General features: G+C 45.2%; 1 protein-coding gene across 11 annotated transcripts in view; it reads left to right on the plus strand.

The window, feature by feature from the left end:
* Positions 1-22,103, plus strand: part of LOC133918889 (probable protein transport Sec1a) — a 30,653-nt gene that overhangs the window by 3,780 nt on the left and 4,770 nt on the right. For 3 of the 11 annotated variants that reach the window (XM_062362998.1, XM_062362999.1, XM_062362991.1), the window contains exons 3-18: positions 1,667-1,748; positions 3,114-3,192; positions 5,624-5,674; positions 5,764-5,860; positions 5,939-5,971; positions 6,239-6,367; positions 9,825-10,016; positions 10,124-10,207; positions 10,307-10,405; positions 10,482-10,555; positions 11,962-12,058; positions 12,707-12,832; positions 12,912-13,007; positions 14,695-14,811; positions 14,893-14,970; positions 16,586-16,776. In XM_062362998.1, the coding sequence (XP_062218982.1) occupies positions 1,667-1,748; positions 3,114-3,192; positions 5,624-5,674; positions 5,764-5,860; positions 5,939-5,971; positions 6,239-6,367; positions 9,825-10,016; positions 10,124-10,207; positions 10,307-10,405; positions 10,482-10,555; positions 11,962-12,058; positions 12,707-12,832; positions 12,912-13,007; positions 14,695-14,811; positions 14,893-14,970; positions 16,586-16,776 (1,625 nt within the window). Of the gene's footprint in view, positions 1-1,666; positions 1,749-2,369; positions 2,430-3,113; positions 3,193-4,927; positions 5,010-5,623; positions 5,675-5,763; positions 5,861-5,938; positions 5,972-6,238; positions 6,368-9,824; positions 10,017-10,123; positions 10,208-10,306; positions 10,406-10,481; positions 10,556-11,961; positions 12,059-12,706; positions 12,833-12,911; positions 13,008-14,694; positions 14,812-14,892; positions 14,971-16,585; positions 16,777-22,103 lie in introns of all 11 variants that reach the window. The other 8 variants (XM_062362995.1, XM_062363000.1, XM_062362994.1 and 5 more) reach the window with 8 other exon arrangements.

A 22,103-nucleotide genomic window follows, 5' to 3' on the forward strand; every position in this document is an offset into this window, starting at 1 on the left:
AATTGCAACAAAGCAATGAGAAGTAGCAAGACAATAGATGAAGTTGTCACTAAAGCTACGAAAAGACCTAGATGACACAAGAACACCCTAGACCAAGATGACGAGTAGCGAGACAACAAAAGAAGTTGTCACAAAAGCTATGGAATGATCTAGATGGCTAAGTTGCATCAATAACGACAGAAAAGAAACCAGCTAATTGACGAAGGAATATGTGAACTCGCATGGCACAGATAGACTCAAGGAGAGATTGAAACTTGGATGGACGCCGCGGAAGACACGACCAAAACTAGATGCAAATAGAATCATGAATATAGTAGGAGCAAAGCTTAGCACTACAGCAACAACACTAGCACAACATGAACAGGAACAAAAGCCTTGCAGCAAATACCATCATACGTGCAACAGGAGATTGGCCCATATGTGGCCCAAAAGCTGCTCCTGAAACAACACTAGACACGTGCAAACAGAAGGTAAAGCAGTAGCTCGTAATGGAACTGGCGACGGCCAGTTCGGTCCGAAGCAGAACTGCACTAGGTAGTGGCGGGCATCCCCGCTTGTGTTGGAGATCCAATATGCGAATAAGCACGGGCGGCTGGGGCTCCACTCCGGTGTGGGGGACACCAAGCGGGAGGACAGCTAGGTGAGGCCAGCTGAGTAGTAGGAGGTGCAGAGCAGGAGCATCAGAGCCACCGCAGTGAGAGAACAGGAGCACCAGAGCTGCCGCAGCGAGGCCGACGACAGATCCAAGGTGGCACAAATCGGGCAGAACATGGCGGATCTGGAGGTGGCGAGGCTCGGCGGGCCAAATTCTGCCGGGGCAAGGCGGAGATGGCCGTCGGGTAGAGACAAGCGCACCGTCGGACTGCTCGGCGCGGATCACGGGGCAACGAGCCACTGGCCTCGTGCCACGGCCGCGGAAGGAGGCCCTTGCGGCGGACCCCTTCTTCTGGGTAGCAGATCGGATCGAGTGTAGCACAAACGAGCCATGGTCAACGCCGAAATCAACGACGACCTGCACGTGGTGGCCGCTCCCAGGGAGGATCGAGCGTAGGAAGACCGGATTCGACTGTAGACAAGCAACCAACAGGGGAGGTAAGTCGACAGGAGAGGGAAGCCGACGGGTGGGTGGGCTAAGATCAGGATGAATAGGCAAGAGAGAAACCGACGGGAAGAGAGATCGGGAAGGGGAGCCAACGGTGAGAATAGATCTAGATTGAAATTGAACTCATCCCGAAAAGAAAAACCTAAACCTAGATGTGATACTATGTTAGGAATAGCAACTTGTATTCAATAGTTGCTCTTAGGGGCAATATATAGAGTGTACACGAGAGAGTATATGATAAGAACTCTAGTAACCTATACATAATGGATAAGGACTCTATATTCCTAACAACATTACTGGGTCCAACAGATTCTTTTGAAGTCTGACATCCTATCTAGCCTGCACATTTCAAATTTTTGACTAATATGCCAACATAGCTATTCACATGGTGTAACTAACAACGATTTTAGATATGTATAAGAACTTAAAACTCTTTATAGATATATTTGGTATATGGTCTCAAAAGCATGTCGTAATTGCAACATTTGATTTAATCCCATTTTCTAAAAAAGTATTATGCAAAATTCTAGCATCTTATACATAAATTGTTATGACCTCCTCTAGGTTCTTATCATGGATAAGTTTACAGTCAAGATTATGTCATTCGCATGTAAGATGGCAGATATCACAGAAGAAGGGGTTTCATGTAAGTAGACAGACATGATTCATTCTTATTATATGATTTTTTTTTTACTTGCAAAGAAATAGTTTCCTTTTACATTGTTACTAAAATATATGAAATATGAAATTGGGAAAAGCAAATGTAAACCAGTAGGTCGCTACAGTCACATGTTATTCAGGCATTTTAGATCGCATAAACGGTAGCGCAGGGTGTAGAATAATATTCTACATTCTGTAGACGTTCAGTAGTAGGCCCTAAGTAGTCATGTCAGTAGTTACCACTGAAATTTTATTTAGTAATTCAGTGTGGTGTAGCTACACCTAGGGTGTAGTTTAGCACTTATATCTCATAATAGTCATAAATACTAGAACTTCATAAATGCAGGACATGCTAATTCAGGCATGTTTGCATTTTTCAGGGATAATCTTGATCATACGTGGTACATGTCGAAAAAAAGGGTTCAATTGATATATCATACATTGTCATAAACATTCCTTTTTACTGTACATCCCCATTGATATGTGTATGGTCATGAAATCTGTAGGAGACATTTGAAATAACATGTATTACTTCTAGAATTTATTTGAGAATTTTTGGGACATTTGGAAACGTCTTTCCATGGTTATCAAAGAGGCAATTTTGTAGGGATCGGAATGATGCTTCAAGTTCAGGAGGGAGGGGGGGGGGGATGGCTAATTAGTTGAGGTACTTTTGGCAACTCATAGTGGCAGATCCTGCACCCTACCAAGAATGTTGATTCAACCACTAGGGTGTAGCTACTTCTGGGTGTGATAATTGTTTTTACTGCTTTAGATGTAGTATAGCCGCTATTTTTCTGTACTAGAAATTTGTAACCTTATAGGCGTGTTACATTAGAAGGCTCGTTGGGTTATACTATCGTTGTTTGTAAAATCACTGGTGCGGAGTATTTCTTCCGGACTGATGCAAGGACCATGTTGATATCACCACGGAATAATATGGGAATATAGTCTTCGATGGCAAATTCTTGTAATATGGTCTCTCCTGTGTGTGCAGCATAATTACATTTTTTGCAGTTGTGCATGACCACTCTTGAATGGATCCCATCCCATAAACAAAATTTCTTGTCTTTATAGCATGAAGCTTTATTAAATTACAACTATAGTGTATAAAAACTCTCCTTCTTAATACCACATCTGTGCTTAAAAAAGGTATTTTTCTGAAAGTTGCACCATGTCATGTTTTCGTAACATCTTCTCCTTGAACTTCCTGAATATGGCATGCTGCATATCACCTTGTTGCGTTGTCATTGTTATAACTTTTTTGAATTCATATTCACTTGGACCTTAGAGTTTTCCACTAGATGCATAGTCTGACATAAAAATCCCAACTATCATAATTCTTTTGCAGTGGTTGAAGATTTGTACAAACGGAGGCAACCATTGCCTTCACTGGATGCCATATATTTCATCCAACCAACTAAAGAAAAGTAAGTTATCATGCTTGAAGTGATTGTGTTACAAATCTTGGGCCATACAGTGATACTCTTTTCATTTTTTACCATGGGAAATAGTAGCTGTATGCCTATATAGAACCTAGTAACCGGAGAAGTGTGACTACAATAGTTATCTATATTCCACTACTAGGTTTTTTGGTTAGTAAAATGCCGATCCAGTATACTGGGAGTTGCCCAAAGTTGCCCAATAATTTGGACATATTAATCTTATATCCACGTTGCAGTTGATGCTATCTCTGGCCTTTGTACCAAAAATGTTCTATCAACACTGGAGGCTCCAAAATGCCAAAAGGCTTGATATGTACGGGCTCACTGGCATAACATCCGATTCCTTCAATTCAATGTGTGAGAAATCAATGACCAATATAATTCCTGTGGTTTAATGAGGTGCCATAATAATTTGTTAAATTTCACACACCAGCCAGTTCGTCCAAACTTAAGCTGCTGAGGGAAGGCAGGACATTTATCCTCAAATCTAGGTTCAGCCATGCCTACGACTTGGAGTCGACATAGGCCGGGAGCCTTGGACCTGTTCCACCTTTGGGACCCTCTTTATCCGAACCAAACCCCTCATTCATCACAATCTTTTTTCTTAAATGGCACCAGTCAAGTCTCGATCTCGTCTTGAACTCAGGAACTCTGGCTATAACACCATATTAAGATTGATGCTCCAACACTTGCACTAAAAAACTTAAGCTATCGAGGTAAGGTGGCAAACCGACTCAGGGGCATGATCGTAAAGGGGGATTCAGATCCAACTTAGCAGGTTATTAGTTTAGTACAAGTCCTAAGAGGCACATAAGTGTCAGGGAATTCCAATGCATTTAGTAAAGCATTTGCGTTCACTATTCACTTTCTACACTGGAATGCCACTCTTAAGCAACGGCTAACAGATGCTTGGGAATATGACATGTTGGCAATGTAGCATGCTAGCTATAGTTACATGCAAGTTCCTCGTTTTCATGGCCAGTGATGATGTATTGACTTTTGTGTACTGGGCATGCAGCATGCTGCTCATACTACTTTTGTATTATTCTGTTTGAGCTATGTTTGCCACAGGTTCTTGATGATGTCTTTATTGTGCACATAAATAAAATCAACTGCCCTCGCAAGAAAAAAAAAAACACAACTGTTAACAACTGTACACATGACATCTTAGTTTTGTTTGATCTGTTTACTTTTGTAGGTTTTAATATCTTGTACGTTTGCCCTGAAAGTTATAGATTCTGTGAAAATCAAGTTTAAAAATTCCCGAAAAATCTCAAAAGTACAAAATATAGGGGAAGGTACAATACAAAATTTCAAGATCATATAATTATATTTGCGAGTTACAAAGAATATGAATATTAAGTGAAATACTGATATCACTATTTCCGTTTTTGTTTTTTTCGTATCTCGCAAATGCAATCTAGTATCATCTTGAATTTTTTTTGTGGGTCTAGAACATGCCTACCCTTGTTTCATAAATTCATTGAGAATTTTTTAAAACTCTAAGGCTGGTTTATATAATTGACAACTTTCTGGGCATTTTCACAGGATACCCCCCTCGGTTCCCTTCGCTTTTAAGTTGTAACAATGGTGCCAGACTAGCTCACCAATATAGCATTAGCCCATATGCCATGTTTTCTTATATTTCCATAATGTTGCTGGGCCATTTACTTGTTGCTCGCGATTGTAGTTTGACTGAATTTTTCTGATGCTCCATTAGGGCTGGAAATGAGTTGGTTTGAGCAAGCTGGACTACACTTAGCTCTACTCATTTTAAAAAGTGGGCCTTTAAATTCAGTCAAGTAAGATTGAGCTAGAGTTGGTTCTTACTGAACTCATACCAAACTCGAGCTGACCTCATGCTAAAAATAAAAATTAAAATCTTAACGATCAATTTGTTACAAGGAAATTTTTAAATTAATTTGGATACACCTGTGGGAAAAACATACACAAAGTTTAATGAACATTTAAAATGACATCACAATGACATTGTCATAAACTATAAATATTTTTTCAGTATTGAATCGTAATAGGCGACATATACATTTGCATCTAAGAGTGCTATAAATTGAAGGTGCAACTATATAAGGGAACTAAGTATTCTAAACCTGTTTGCATCTATTACAATTAAGATAAGAAAGATATTCTAAGCTGTACCGAGCTTATAATCATGTATGCTGGGATTTACTTTGTAACTATTCTATCTGTAAGACTCTTCTGTACTCTGTACGCTTTTGCGTGGCCTTGCTCAGCGCTTTTGATCTAATATAAGGTGCTGAGCAAGGTGCTCAAACTAAAATCATTTTCTTTTTAGTCCATTTCAAGTTGAGCCAGAAAACAAACCTGAAGCTTTTCTTACAGCCGTATGCACCATCCTTGATTTGATGCTCTAACCATCATATTGTGGTGATTGCAGCATTGTCATGTTCCTATCAGACATGTCAGGCAGAAGCCCTTTGTACAAGAAGTATGTGCAACAATAACTTCCACTCACTTTCTATTTTGTACATTTGCTTTGGTGTTTCATCTATTGACGCAGTGTTACTCGTGTTACAGGGCATATGTGTTTTTCAGTTCTCCTATACATAAAGAATTAGTTGCTCAAATTAAAAAAGATTCAAGTGTGCTACCTCGTATTGGCGCACTTAGTGAGGTTATTTTGCTTGCACATTTTAAAGATGAATGATTGTTATGTTTGTTAGTCACTATATCTTTTTTTTTAATCTTCCAGATGAATTTGGAGTACTTTGCTATTGATTCTCAGGTAACCATTTCCCTTCAAAAAGACCATTGGTTGCAGACATAGCTTGTTGTCACATGTTGGCTCGTCTTGTATCATATAGCTAGGAATGGTTGGAACTGAGGCTAAGTTGTTTTGAAAATAACTCGCATGTACAAACGTTACAAGTTAGTACAAGTAGTCACTTGCAAATTATACTACTGTGATAATATGGATGTTAGTCTAAGCAATCAACTCTTTTAATGTACTTCTTTCTGTATGGTATTACAAACCCATAGTGATTGCGTGCAGGGTTTCATAACTGACCATGAGAGGGCATTGGAAGAACTTTTTAGCGAAAATGCAGAAGGATCTCACAAGTACAATGCTTGTCTGAATACAATGGCTAATCGTATATCTACGGTATTTGCATCAATGAGGGTATGCATATATATGTTACTTGTGAAAGCTTCTGTTGCTTGAATCTTGTACATTTCCTTTTACTTTTTTTTGACGAATACATTTCCTTTTATTTGTTTGTGTCGTGATGATACATGACCAAAAGAAAGTGTTTTACTGCGCTGAGGAAGATAGAGTAAAAATTAGGGAAGCAAGTGGGATGGTTGTCTCATTAGCCCTCTTGCCTGACCTTAAATTTACCAATAAACTGTTAGGAATAGCAACTTGTATTCAATAATAACCCTTAGGGCAATATATAGAGTATATGAGGGAGTGCAGGATAAGGACTCTAGTAACCTAACCTATATGTGATGGATAATGACCCTATATTCGTAACACCTCTCTCAAATGCATGGCGTATGCAATAGTGTTGCATTCGGAAGAGATGCACTAAGTAATAAATTTAGATTAATACATCCAAAAACTCTCTTCAAAGCTGTTGTAGAGTGAAGCCTTGGTAATCCTGTCGAATCAAGCCGAAGAAGTGCTATATGAAGCACATGAGTGAAGACATGATGATGACAACAAAAGAATGCCCTTGGTCAAAAATCACAACAAAGTGAAGGCGAGTAGCAAGATAATAAAAAAGTTGTAACTACGGATACAGAAAGACCTAGATGACACCGTTGCATCAATAATAACGGGAAAGGATTAGCCAAACAAAGACAAATATTTAGCAAATCACAAAAGAAATCGACTAATTGAAGAAAGAATATGTGGACTCGCATGGCATATACAAACTCAAAGAGACACTAAGGCCATGCCCAAGGGCTTCCCTTCGTGGGCGAGATTCCCGTCGTGAAGGGATTCTCGTTCCCTTCAGCGCTCTAACGGTTTCCCTTCACGGTTCCCTTCACGACGGGATTCCCAGGGTCATTCTCTTCAGGACGGGATTCTCTCTCCTTTCCGTTCGCGATTCCTCCCGAAGGGAAGCTGTTGGAGATGAGAGAAAATAAAGGGAATGGGAACGGGGAAGAGAATCGGGAAGGGAACGAAATGAAGGTAATATGGTTGGAGATGGTCTAAGACTTGGATGTGGACGCAGCGGGATTGCAAAGACTCTAAAACTAGACCTAGACGCACAACCTAGCAGCATCAGTGGGATACTAGCAGATACTAGCAGTGGAGACAAAAGTAGGAGCAACCAAATTGGAAGAAGAGGCCTTGCATATGCAGAGATGCACCAGTGGCACAAGCGGTAGTAGGATACTAGCAACAAAGAATGCGTCACCGAGATATACAACAACAAGCCCAAAGGTGTGTAGAAGACCAAGACACGATAGATCAATCCATAGAGTAGCACGACAGATCCATAAAGCAACATAGAAGCATTGTGCATGTGGATGAAGTTGATGAATATGCTGAGGAGCTCCAGACGCCCATTGCTCACTGGATGGGACAAGGCCGAGGCTGCGTCGCCGGGGATAGAGGAGGCTGAGCCTGCGGTCGCGCGATGGTGGGCAGCAACGCAGATGGATCTCCTCTAGGCCCTGGGCATCTCCCGCTTCCACCACAAGGTGAGGGAGAGCGTTGCAGGATGCGCACACGCTGGCAGGCGATTGGTACGGAGCGACAAGCGGAGACGAGGCGGTCGAGCCTACGGCAAGTAGAACTGGCAACAGGCGGGGTCCGAGCAGCCCCTCCATGCCGGCGATGGAGCAGAGGCCTTTGGTGGCAGGATGGAGGGTTGGAAATGGCGATGGATCTGGCGGCGGCGCGTGCGGAGGAGCCCGCGTAGCCATGGGTGTCGCCATACCGCCATCGACTTTGTGGGCGAGGCCGGCAAAATCGAGCGAAGTCGAGCCGAATCGTCGAATTGGTGACAGTTTGGAAAAGATGAACAATATAGCATGAATTGTGAACAGTAGTTTGCGCGTAGTATTGTAGATCCAGCTGAGAACAGAGGAGTGAGAGAGCTAATGGGAAGAGAGGAAGAGCCGATGGTGGAATAGATCTACATTGGGACGAGTTGCGGCGTCAAAAAAAAAAAAAAAAAACTTGGCTGTGATACCATGTTAAGAATAGCAACTTATATTCAATAGTAGCACTTGGGGCAATATATAGAGTACATGTAAGGACTCTTAGTAACCTAATCTATACGTAATGGATAATGACTGTATTCCTAACATAAACAATGCGCCAACCCACCAGCGTCAATGGGGTGGGGACAAATGTGAACATATGTCTACTTTGTTTTTGAGGTCACCCTGGGTCTACTTAGGTCAACCTCCTTTCTCTCTATTGCATCGCTGCTGTGCGTGAAGGACTAACAAGACCCTAATCTTTGTTGGCGACAATCGTGGTGGAGAGACATTCTGGCTTTTCGAACAGGAGGTCAAGGTGTCGGAATGACATGCCTGTGATGTACAATAAGTTGTCAGGCTTCAACTCAATCACCTGGCTTCCAAGTCTCTCGTTCAATCCACCTGTTGGCTCTATGGCCACCTTTGCTGCTTCTAGTCTCCATGCCCACATCCAAGATCCTACAAGCAGCTCCCTCTTCCCAGGCCTATTCATAGTTACTGTAGTTGCCCCCTCTCTGGAAATACAATAGCTGTTTATAGTAGTAAGTTAAAGGCTCTTCCCTACAGTGATAAGCGCAAGAAACCAAATGCTTATAAAACAATAAACGGTATCTAATGACTGATGAGAATCCAAGGTAGTCCTTGTCGTGAGGAAAGGTCAGTGAGCGAGCCATGTCACTGAAAATGGATAAGCCCTCATCTATGCAGCCATTTCTGTTGTGTGTGCCATGTGTCTAATTGATGTGGAGGGGCTATGTAGAAGGAGGCTATTACGGGACTGGCAGCGTCGGTGGTTGGCTCTGGTATCAGCTATTCTAGGATGTAGGCATGTTGTTTGACTCCTGGAGTAGCACCATTGGAGATCTAGATGGTGGATAGTTCCCTACATCAGCTTGTTCTCTGTGTTTCTATATGGGTTAACCCATGATGTCCTGTGGGTCCAATGGGCCAACTGGACAGCATGGGCTGGCCTGACTCGTGACCAGCAGTTAGCTTTCCTGGTCGTCATGAGCTGTATCCTGTGTTGGCTTGACCCAACCCACATGTGCTCCTACTTAAAATAGCCAATTTATGATGGAAAAGGGTAACCTTCATGTGAAGTAACAAAAAGGGTAGCCAATTTATGGTGGAACAAACATAATTTTTTGAGGTGCAAGAAAAAATGGTTCAGAATGAAGTAAAGCTGGATATAGTCTGGTGATAACTCATGTTCTGAAAAGTAGAGACAAATCAGATGATTTGGATGCTTTGTGATGTTTTTGTTCCGGGAATTAGATTTTGGAGATAACTTTGTTATTGCAATGTGCTTCCCATCCACTTCCAACAAGGACCTCGATGCTTGACCTGTGTGCATGTTGATTCCAGTCAACTGTTCGCTTACAATTTATTAAAATGCATTTTTTGATTCATTTCAGGAATTCCCCCATGTGCACTACCGTGTCGCCAAGACAATTGATGCTTCTACAATGACAACACTACGAGACTTGGTCCCCACAAAGCTTGCTGCTGGTATATGGAATTGTCTTGCGAAATATAAAACAGCAATACCTGAATTTCCTCAAACAGAAACATGTGAATTACTTATAGTAGACCGTTCAATAGATCAGGTATGTGTTGAACATACCTGCATATATGATTTTGACCTCCAGTCCGGTTCTACATTGAGCATATAGTGTTATTTCTCTTATGCCTCTTCATTTCTTTGTTACTACAGATTGCGCCAATTATTCATGAATGGACTTATGATGCCATGTGCCATGATCTGCTATGTATGGATGGCAACAAATATGTTCATGAGGTGGGTATATAAACATACTTGTTGATGTTTTAATGTAGTATTCTGCTTTATTGTCCCTGTAGATGGTTAATTGATTCTTTTCTGTGACTGAAATAAAAGGTTCTGAGCAAAAATGGGTCGGCAACTGAAAAAAAGGAGGTCCTGTTAGAAGATCATGACCCTGTATGGCTTGAGCTTAGGCATGCCCATATAGCAGACGTGAGATTACTCCTTAGTCTACCTTCCTATGTGATTTATGCATTCGATAGCTGTATAATTACCATCATTATTGCAGGCAAGTGAGAGATTGCATGATAAGATGACCAACTTCATTTCAAAGAATAAAGCTGCTCAACTGCACCAAGCAAGGTTTATTGTTTCAACCAGAGTATTAAACTACTTTGGATAACTCTTGATTAGCTAAAATGTGTTATCTTGTTATCTCCTCATTCTGCAATGAGCGTTAATTAGATATTAGATATAAGCCAGGTTTCCGCAGACACGTTTTCTCCCCTTTGTAGTAACCATAGTTATTAAGGCGTACGCCTAACGCCTGATCGACGATTAGGCGTTGAGGCGGTCGTTGGCGGTCCCCTCAGCCCTCACCTCGCTTAATTCCTCTGTGGCGTCCACCTTGCCGAGCTAGGTGTCACCAAATCGTCGCCTTATCGTGCAGCGACGCCGTAACGGGAAAGGCGGCCGCAAGAGAGAGCACTTGCGGGAAATGATGCTGACCAGATTCGTGCACCTAGACCCAACGCAGCCCCAGATCTGCGCACCCCAGACCTGATCAGAGCTCAAGGAGGAGGCGGTGGCTTCAAGCACCAAGCAGCCGCCGCAATCTCCATCCCTGTCATCACGGAGACCATGCCCTTGCTGCTGAAGTCCAGGCTGTCGCCAGCGGATCTGCTAGATTGCTACACGGTATGCTGACCTGCCTTGGGCGGTGCTGGGATGGAGGCTAGGCAGCATTGGGAGGGAGGCAAGGAGATGCGGTGGCGCGGGTGGACGGGCGGTGCTTAGGAACAAGCAGAGGCGAGGCATCGGTGGCGGCGCTACTCTGCAGAACTTGCCATTCCGTGCAGCGCTAGGAAACTCCAGGCTTTTAGGTTTATTTCAATGTCTTGGGCCAAGTAGGCCAATGGCAAGGCCTAGAACTCCAGGAGGAGTAGGCGCTACAGCCAGCATGCAGTCACGCACAGCAGCAGCTAATTATGTCTCTCTTACCCCCTCGTACAACAACACTGCAATATTATAACGTCCCTGTATGGCGTTGCCTCGCCTCACGCCATACTCACCTAAAAGGTGTGAAGGTAGTCAGGCGCCTCGCCTCGCCTTACCGTCATGACAACTATGGTAGTAACATTGGGTTTAAGATCTGTGTACCCTAGGTACTTGATATTGCTTTCCTGAATTGATCATACTGTTTTATATCATAAATAAATCAATACACTTATTGGACTTATCTTGGTGGCATTCCAGTTTGTTAGAGCTAATATTGTGCCATCCACCTGATATTCACATGGTGAAATTTATAAAACATTTCATTTCTATGCGGTTTAAGTAATGCCGCTTGTTATGATACATGGTTGTAATATAGTATAACTGTTTTTAGTAATGCAATGCCAAACGGAACCTTAATTGGAAGCAATTTCTTAAGATTGTCTTTTTTGTTTGCTTGGACACTTATACTGACTTTAGTGATCACATTTTGTTAGTTATGTTCTTAACTTCTTGATGTAGTGTTGATTTCTTTTTCGTTTTTTAATTATCAGAACCGGTGGAGAACTATCTACAAGAGATTTACAAAAAATGGTTCAAGCTCTTCCACAGTACAGTGATCAAATTGACAAGCTTTCTCTGCATGTTGAGGTTGGTTATTATATTTTCTGCAACAATCTTTAAAAATATTAGCATTATCACTTACCTAGTGTTGCACTACATTGCTCATAAGTCAAACATGGACTTGCGCACATGGATTTATAGAAAAAGATCCTCGCTTTTCCTATCCAAATATTGTGGCCATCTTTCACCTCTGTACTTTGTCTTGTGTTTGAATAAAATCCGCTATTTATCAAAAAAAAAAAAAAATTGGTGGAAGAATCTTTTTCTGCACCTACTAGTACTATGCCCTGTTTTCTTTCCTCTGCCCTAAGAAGTTTTTTTTTATCTGTATCCTATTTCCTTTCTTCTGCCGTGAGAAAAACTTCATCTAATAGAACTCTAGACATCCAGTTTAAAATGCAATTCTTTTTGGGATCACAAAATGTAAATAGGAATTTCCATAAAAGAATCAGATTTTTTTCTCTCAAATTTGGACTTGATATATTCGTTGTTTGTTTTTTCCCCAAAGCCGTTAGACAATTTATTGTTTTTCAATCAAGTGGTATGCTTTTTCTGTCATATTCGATCTTAGTTATTTGCTTGATAAGTATTCTACATATATTCTAATTTTATTCATTATATGAAGCATGTACAGGATGATTCTATGTTGTATTTCTATCACTTAATTTTATACAGATTGCAGGAAAACTCAATAACATAATAAGGGAACAAAATCTTCGGGATGTTGGACAGCTAGAGCAAGATCTCGTGTTTGGTGATGCTGGAACAAAAGAATTAATCAACTTTTTGAGAACACAATTGGTAATTTACATTTGAACTACATAGGTTGACATATTGGACTTCTCCAAACTGTATATTTAGATTTACTGACTCAATGCAGGGTGTAAGTCGTGAAAATAAGTTGCGCTTGCTGATGATTTATGCAGCACTTAATCCGGAGAAGTTCGAAAGTGCCAAGGGTGCAAAATTGATGCAGGTAAATATTTGGTTCTATATTTTATTGGTCAACCTCAAGACCTTTTTCTTTTAATAACTTGCGCATACTATTTTTAATGGTAAAATGTTTGTTAGATGCATTGTCAACTTTCAGTGCCTACTATTTTCCATTTTGGTTCTTCTGTAAATGTTCTTTTGCAATGTGTCTGGAACAAAGTTAGCGTCAGGAAAAGATCCATTTTTCAACCTTGAACTTTGCCCTTTGTTCAAAACTCAACCCTGAACTAAAAAATCTGGTGAAATACAACCCTCAATTAACAAAATCAAACAAATTAGAGATCTCAATGAATTATCCCTCGGTGGTTTGTACCCTGCTTTCGGGCAGACGTGGATGCCGCACTGTTACCCTTTGGCATGTCAGCTCTCTTTCTCCACTGCAGATAACAAAAAGGACAAAGGCACCACATGTCAGCCTTACTATCTTCATTCCCTCTCGCTCCCTTCTGCTCCCCATCCGGGAGGCTGCTCTGGCAACCCTGCCACCACTGCTCGACGCCCCCTGCCACTTGATTCCTGCCGCATCTCCATTGCTGCGTCCATGGCCGTGGAGAACTTAATTGTTGTTCTGGGTTAATGAGTGCCGTGAGTGCGAGCAAGAGGTTGGCACCCTCAGGGAGATCAATGTCTGCAGCCCTCATGCACAGGATGCTGCCCAGGATGACCCACGACTCTCAGGGAGCTGAGAGCCTCACTGTTGGCAATGGCGGTGAGGGGGAGCAGAAACACATTGTCTGTTCCTTGCCCAACTTTTCTTGATCTCTTCAGCCCTCAGTGCTGGCTGAACACGCCCCGAGTTGAAATCCAACCAAACACGCATGTAACACAAGTGCACCTCTTCCTTCTCCAGTGGAGTGGAAATTCATCCGGTCTTTACTCGATTCCTCCTGTTTGGTTTGGATGGCCTATTGTGCTTGGACAGATTGCTTGTTTTGTTCTGCAGAATCTTTCCACACAAGCTTGCTTCCGGAGAAGAGCTCATTAGCGGAGGAGAGGGTGGCCTTGGCGGTGGAGATCTGGAATGCGAAGTCCTTGTTGCTGTCATCTTTGGCGTTCACCATGGGACCAGTGGCAAGGGAGGAAGGAGGGTGAGATGAAGAAGAAATTCAGGAAGAAGGGAGCAAAGAGAGATAGGAGTATGACTTGTGGGTCCTGCTATCGTTTTCTTATTTTCTGGAGAGAGTGCTGACGGGCAAGTAGCACCAGCGTGGCATCCACAGGAGCCCAAAACCGGGATGCAGTTGGGGCAAGGGGTAATTTGCCTGTCATCGTGAGTTTGAGGTTCCGTTTCACCCGGTTTTACAGTTTCGGCTTGATTTTCGAACCCAGAGCAAAGTTCAAGGCTGAAAAATGGACCTTTCCTAATGTAATGTTCTTTGTATTGATAATAGCTGGCATGTGCTTGCTATAAGGATTGGCACCTACAATGCATCCTGTATTCCTGTGCATTGATACAAATGAGTGGTAGCCTTTTTCTTTGCACGAATGGTAGCATTGATGAATGATAAACTGCTTCAGTGGTATGAACTGGCCAAAAGAAAGTTCTTCGCTTTTACTTGAAAATGTTTTTATTGTGAAACTCCTAACTTCCTCAATTCCTTCAATTGGTCTCGTGTTAACTCTCATCAGCAATTCACTTGCCTTGAACCTGAAGAGTTGTTATTTAACAGTTGGCAGGATTATCTGCTGATGACATGATTGCCGTAAATAATATGCATTGCTTATGTGGGCCTGATGCGAAAAAGTCCTCAGGAGGAGGTTTTACACTGAAGTTTGATGTTCATAAGGTAAACATAGTTCATTTCTCAGCTGGTATTTATAAGTAATCTGGATCTCAGACTTTGTTAATTTCTCCCCATTGATAACAGAAGAAACATGGACATCGAAAAGAGCGAACAAGGGAAGAATCAGCATGGGCGCTCTCCCGATTTTATCCTGTTCTAGAGGTATAAATATATTTGAAACTGTATTATAATGTTTTTGGTACATTACTCTATTTGCTTGATGCTAGTAGCAAATCATCTATAACTTGTCAGTTTGGATTCTTTGCCTGGACTTTGTTTGCAATTCTTTTCTTCATGTATCACATGGACTTAATAGTCTTGAACACTGCATTAGAAATCTAAGTAACCCACTTTTCTCACTTTGTCATGCTAAAATTTTAATTTACTCTCTTGCTTGTTCTTGGCACAACTGGACCTTCCAAGATATCTGAGTATCTGTCAAAAATTTAAAAAGTTTATGCTAGTAAAGTAGTTCAATTCATAGTATCGAACACCTGGAGTTTGCACTGGATTAGCTCCAATTTGGTTTGTACAAACTGCAAACATTGACTAACATCGTTTTCTATTGGTCTCACATTCTATCTTTTGTGCTCAAGTTTTGTACATCTCTGCATAGTAACGCACCTCTCTCACCACTTTCATGCCTTTTGACCATCTTTTGTTTCTGCCTGTGCTTTTCAACATTATTGACTTGCATAGTAGTAGCTTCATGAAGGATTTACTCTACCCAAATTTTGTACAATACCACTAGTTTGGATTCTGGCCTGTTCTATTTTAACGTCCAAACCGGTTTTTGCTTCATTTGGATATAGAAGCTCAGCAGTGCAGCGTGAATTAGATTCCTTGCAAGTTTTTTTTACAAGGGTAATATGGCTTGTTACCATCACAAAGATAACCAAGTTGGAAAACTCCATTAGATGTGCTGACATGTGCCCTAGGCTCTAACTTGTGGTTCTGGTTTTGTATTTGTTAGAAAAGCATGAAAGAAACAGAATATAATCAAGACAGAAGAGACATTTAACGTGGAAAACCCTTTGTGAAAAAAGCCAAAGGCACACAAAGAGAAATCCACAATAGAGGAGAGTTTACTATATGGGAATATTAGAATGATCATATCCCATCCCATCAGATATAGAGTATAAATGTTGGGTACCAAAAGACTAGTCGAAGATCAAATAAACCTGGAAAGTACTCTAATATGCACGGCTGCTGTTATGTGCGGTATTACTTATCAAAGGAGACGTCTCAAAAGGAATTAAATCAATAACTTTTTGGATTAACTAAGTTTGATCAGAGATAAAGTCAGGCTGTACTGCTGTAGTAGTTTTGGAGTCGGTTTTGCTATATATAGAAGTACTTGATTCCGTTTGTTATAGATAGATGTGTTGGAGTCGGATTGTTATAGATAGATATCTTGGAGTCGGTTTGGAATAGGAGTCCTAACCTTCTAGGATTAGTACTCTCCAACCCCTATCTACATAGAGGGCTGGCAGTCTGTATGAGGCAATCAATTATCAATACAAATCTATTCGTCATCTATATTTTCTCTATTTCCTCATCCCTCTTCTTCCAGCCGAAGTATTAGAGATATCACAGCTGCTGTCCCTACTGTCAAAACCATCCTCCCCATCAGAAACACAAGGATTTGGATCGCAGAACAATAGTATTTTCCCCTAAAATCATTTAGACACCACCATAGAATTTATTTAAATGCCTTTATTTAATCAGTTTTTCGTTTTTATTGGTATATGGAATGAGGTTCTTACCTGTCCTACAGGAATTGATTGAGAAGCTCAGCAAAGGTGAGCTGCCAAAAGATGAATATAACTGTATGAACGACCCTAGTCCTAGTGCCCATGGACCACCAACCAGTACCTCTGTCCGAACAAGTCCAGCTCACTCAATGAGATCTAGACGAACAGGTGGCACTTGGGCCAGGCCTCGTGGCTCTGAGGATGGATATTCAAGGTGAGTGGTCGATGCTCAGTTCTTTGTTCATATTAAGCATAAACTGAAATTACCCTTTTTAGCAAGAGAAGTTAGGAAGTGAAGCTATTTCAATGTTGAATCTTTCAAGAACTATGTGGGACATGGGTAGCATGTTATCTCAGGGTGTGCATGGGTTTTGCAACCCACCCAATCCATACCGTGAGAAGGATAGATACATGGGTTGGGTCGAGATGGGTATAGCTTGTTGGAAGTGCTCAAAAACAGAACTCTTCCACCACCTCCATGGTTGACCCGGTAATGATCAGGTCGTCCACGTAGACACCGACGAGCAGAGTCGTGCCGCCGCGGCCGCGCCGGTAGACAGCATGCTCGTGTTCGCTCTGCTTGAAGCCGAGATCCTTGAGTGTGTGGTCGAGCTTCGCGTTCCAAGCCCGCGGTGCCTGGCGCAGGCCATAGAGCGCCTTCTGCAGTCGCAGGACCTTCCCCTCTTCTCCAGCGACGATGAACCCCAGCGGCTGCCTCACGTAGACCTCCTCCCTCAATTCTCCGTTGAGGAAGGCGGATTTCATATCCATGTGGTGGACGAGCCACCCCTCCTGGGCAGCAAGGGCGAGCAGCAACCGAATGAACTCCATGCGGGCGACGAGAGCAAACACTTCGTCAAAATCAATGCCGGCCTGCTGGACGAAGCCCCTCGCCACAAGTCATGCCTTGTGCTTGATTACTGCACCGGCCTCGTTCTTCTTTAGCTTGAAGACCCATTTGAGGCCGATCGGGCAATGGTCGTGCGGCAGATTGACAAGCTCCCATGTCTTGTTCCGTTCCACGGCGTCGATCTCCTCACGCATGGCCACGCGCCACGCCTTGTCACGTTCGGCCTCGAAAAACGAGCATGGCTCGCCTGCGCTTGCCAAATGCAGTTCGGCCTCGTCCAGCTCCCGCATTGCAAACCCCGGCGGCACAGTTCCAACCCCGACCAGATTGCCCACGGTGCGGTAACGTATTGGCTCGTTGTCGTGCGTTGCGTCGAGCTTGGCGGAGTCGTTTGTTGGCGGTGAGACGAAATCCGGCGCAGGCGGGGCCGGAACGGGCGTTGATGTCACCGGAGTGCTTGGAGTAGCGGCAGTAGGAGCAGGCGACGTTGAAACGGGTGGTGAAGGAGTCCGAGCTCCTTGCGCTGGCTGGACGGTCTCGTCTCCCCTGTAACTTGGCGCAGGACTCGCCGCCGCCGCAACCTGGGCGAAGGTGTACTTGATGGTGAAGTTGTTGGCAGGATGCGTGCCATCGTTGTTCTCCGTCGCCTAATACCAACCTTCATCCTCGTCAAAAATGATGTCGCAGGCGATGCGCACGCACTGCGTCACCGGGTCCAGAAAGCGGTACGCCTTCACCCCCTCCTCGTAGTCGATGAAGACGATGGGGGTGCTGCGGTCGTCGAGCTTACAGAGGTGGCCCTACTCCTTCACGTATGCCAGGAAGCCGAAGGTACGAAGAAACTGGACCGCTGGCTTGCGTCCGTGCGACGCCTCATAGGGCGTTTTGCCAACAAGGCTTCTGGTAGGGGAACGGTTGAGGAGGAATACCGCCGTAGTCAACGCCTCCCCTCAAAATTCTGCTGGCATGCCCCTTTGCTTCAGCAGCGCGCGCGCCATGGACACCACGGTCTGGTTCCGCCGCTTGACCACACAGTTCTGCTGCGGGGCGTGGGGCGCGGAGAAGTGACGCTGCACTCCTTGGTCAGCGCAGTAGGCGGCGAACTCCAGAGGCGTGAACTCGCTGCCGTTGTCCGTGCGGAAGACGCGCAACCGCTACCCGCTCTGGACCTCCGCCGTCACCTGGATCCTCTTGATCGCGTCAGGCGCACCACTCTTGGCCGCGAGAAGCACCACCCACATGTACCGGGTAGCATCATCAACCAGCAACAGGAAGAAACGTTGCCCGCCTGGTGTCGCCGGTGTGATGGGACTCCAGAGGTCGCCGTGGACGAGTTCGAGTGGTTCCTGCGCGCGGTAATTGGCCTGCTTCGGGAACGCCGCGTGCCGGTGCTTGGTGACAACGTAGGTGTCGCAGAGCTGCTCTACGTGTTCCAGCGGCAGCAGCCCACGCACCAATCCATGGCGGCCCATCTTCTCCAGTGAGTCGAAGTTGATGTGCCCGAAGCGATCGTGCCACCGCCTGGTGTGCCGCGAGGTAAATCGGGCGAGCGACCTGGAGACGAAGGACGTAAAGGCGATTGCGGCCACGCTTGACCTTGGCGAGGAGGCGGCGTTGCCGGTCCCAGATCCGCAGCACGCCGTCCTCAATCAGCACGTGTGATCCGCTCTCGTCCTGCCCGACGCTGAGGATGGAGTTCCTCAACCGCGGAATGTAGTAGACGTCGCTGAATGCCTTGTGCTCGCCATTCTTGCCGACGAAAATAACGGTACCGCACCCGCAAATGTCGACGAGGGAGCTGTCGCCGAACTTGATAGTGCCAACCATCGCGCGATTGAGCTTGGCGAAGACGTCGCTGCAGCCTGTCATATGATTGGTGGCGCCGGTGTTGAGGTACCATCCTTCTAGGCGGTCGCCATCGTCGTTGGTGCCGAGGAACACCTGTGCTCGCGGCTCGTCGATGTGCAGTGGTGCGAGCTCGAGTAGTGCAGAGATGGCGTCAACTTGAGCCATGAGTGCTGGTTCTTTGTCAGCCTCCTCCGCCTGGACCAAATTGACCCGCTCCTTCTTGGGCTGGCGGCAGTCCTTGTTGGCCCAATGGCCACGGCGCCCGCAGTTGCGGCATTTGTCATTGCGTGGCCCTTCTTTGCCGCCGTCGCCGCTCTTGTTCCGTGGCGCTTGGGACCGCCAACGGCTTCTGCGCTGCCGCAGCCCGACTTGGTGGAGCCCTCGCCCGGCTGGTGCTCCTTCATCCGCTCCAACCACTGCTCTTCGGTGAGGTAGAGCTTGCCGGGTACTCGTGGCGGCTCCGGCGGCTCGAGGCGGTCCTTCGCCTCCTTCAGGCGCCCAGTGACTTCTTCCAGCGACAACTCAGAGATGTCGAGTAGGGTCTCGATTGACAATGCGATCTGCGAGAACCTGGATGGCACAACACGTAAGAACTTCTCGACTACCATTGTTGGAAGTGCTCAAAAATAGAACTCTGAACTCAGGTGTTTTTAGCTATGATTAAGCACCTTCTCTGATGTTTTACCCCTTTATTTATAGCCGGTGCTTACAACTAGATAAGGCTGTAGTGGCACCTAAAACTTAGGTATGATCTAACTTTCTAACTACTTTGACTAAAGACTTGAAGAATAGCTCCTACAGGCTCTGACCGACTCAAACCAAATTGAGACACGCACACAGGATTACACTAACAATTCTCCCCCTAATTCTTGTATGCTGACTCTGAACTGATTAAGACCATTCCAATCCTTGCACAATGCTCCTGGAACTTGACTCGCCCAAGTGCCTTCGTTAAAATGTCAGTGAGTTGGTCCTTGGTGCCGATGAAGTCAGCGCTGATGCTCCCATCCTCCAAGCAGTCCCTGATGAAATGGTAGCGAAGATCGATGTGCTTACTGCGTTCGTGGAAGATCGGGTTCTTGCTCAACGCCAAGGCGGACTTGCTGTCCACCTTCAGCTCGACTACTTCAGCTTTTCTCCCAAGGAGTTCACCGAGCAGCCGAGCCAACCAAAGTCCTTGCGTCGCGGCAGTAGTGGTAGCTACATATTCTACCTCACAGGATGACAATGCCACCACTCTTTGCTTGAGAGATTGCCAACTCGCCAAGCAGCTACCAGAGAAGAACAACGTGCCGCTCGTGCTCTACCTTGTGTCGATGTCGCCAGCGAGGTCGCTGTCGCTATAACCGATCAGCTGTGCCTCTCCAACCTTCCATCCGTAGCGTAGTCCGTAGTTGATTGTGCCGGCGACGTAACGGAGGATGCGTTTCACAGTCGCCAAGTGCTCCTCTGTTGGCCGCTCCATGAAGCGACCATGAACCCGACGGCGAACGTCAGGTCTGGCCGCATGTGGACGAGGTAGCGAAGGCTGCCGATGATACGCCAATACTTCGTGGTGTCCACCTCCATGGCCATGCTGTCCCTGCTGAGCTTGAGCCTCTCCTTCATCAGTGTGTAGACGGGATTGCATCCCTCCATGCCGCCTAACTGTAGGATCCGAGTGGCGTAGTGCGCCTGGCCAAGACTGATGCCGTCGCGGTCCTGCTGCACTTCGATTCCAAGATAAAATGACAGCAAACCAAGGTCACTCATCTGGAATTTGAGTCCATCTCGTTCCGCGACGAAGAAAACGTCGACGATTTTGCGTTGCGCCTCACCAATCTCGTCACCAGCCTCGCCACACTCGGAGAATTGATCGACGAATCAAAGGTAGTCGAGAAGTTCTTACGTGTTGTGCCGTCCAGGGTCTCGATCGACAATGCGATCTGCGAGAACCTAGACGGCACAAGATGTAAGAACTTCTTGACTACCTTTGATTCGTCGATCGATTCTCCGAGTGTGGCGAGGCTGGTGACGAGATTGGTGAGGCACAGCGCGAAATCGTTGACGTTTTCTCCGTTGCGGAACGAGATGGACTCAAATTCCTTCTTCAGCTGCTGCGCCTTGCCCTTCCGCACGCGGTCACTCCCGACGCGCATGGCTCGGATCGCCTCCCACGCCTCCTGCGCGGTCCGCTTGACAGCGAGGCCGGACATCATCTCCGGGGGCACGGCATGGAGGATGACCTCCAGTGCCATGCGATCTTCCTGGACGTTGGCGGCGCCGTACTCGATCGTGTCCCAAAGATCACGAGCTTGCAGCATCACTTTCATGAGGAGGCTCCACTTGGCGTAGTTCGTCCGCGTGAGCGTCGGGTACTTGCCGCCGCCGACTTCCTTAACCACTCGCTCGACAACAACCTCACGCCCACCATGGTCACGGTGTCGTGGTCGTCTTGGTGGCGGCGAAGGGGAACAGCGTCGGTTGTGAAGACGCGGGCTGCGGGACGCACCAGGGACGGGAGCAGACATTGCCCAGGACCCTCAACTCACGCTCTGATCACCAATTGTTGGAAGTGCTCAAAAGCAGAACTCTGAACCGGTGTTTCTAGCTACGATTAAGCACCTTCTCTGATGTTTCTACCCCTTTATTTATAGCCGGTGCTTACAACTAGATAAGGCCGTAGTGGCCTGGTAAATATGGCCTTAGTGGCACCTAAAACTTAGGCATGATCTAACTTCCTAACTACTTTGACTAAAGCCCTGAAGAATAGCTCCTACAAGCTCTGAGCGACTCAAACCAAATTGAGATACGCACACAGGATTACACTAACACAACCCATCAGACCCATGGGTTGGCTCCAT

Source organism: Phragmites australis, chromosome 5 (genome assembly GCF_958298935.1).
Source record: "Phragmites australis chromosome 5, lpPhrAust1.1, whole genome shotgun sequence".
NCBI lineage: Eukaryota > Viridiplantae > Streptophyta > Magnoliopsida > Poales > Poaceae > Phragmites > Phragmites australis.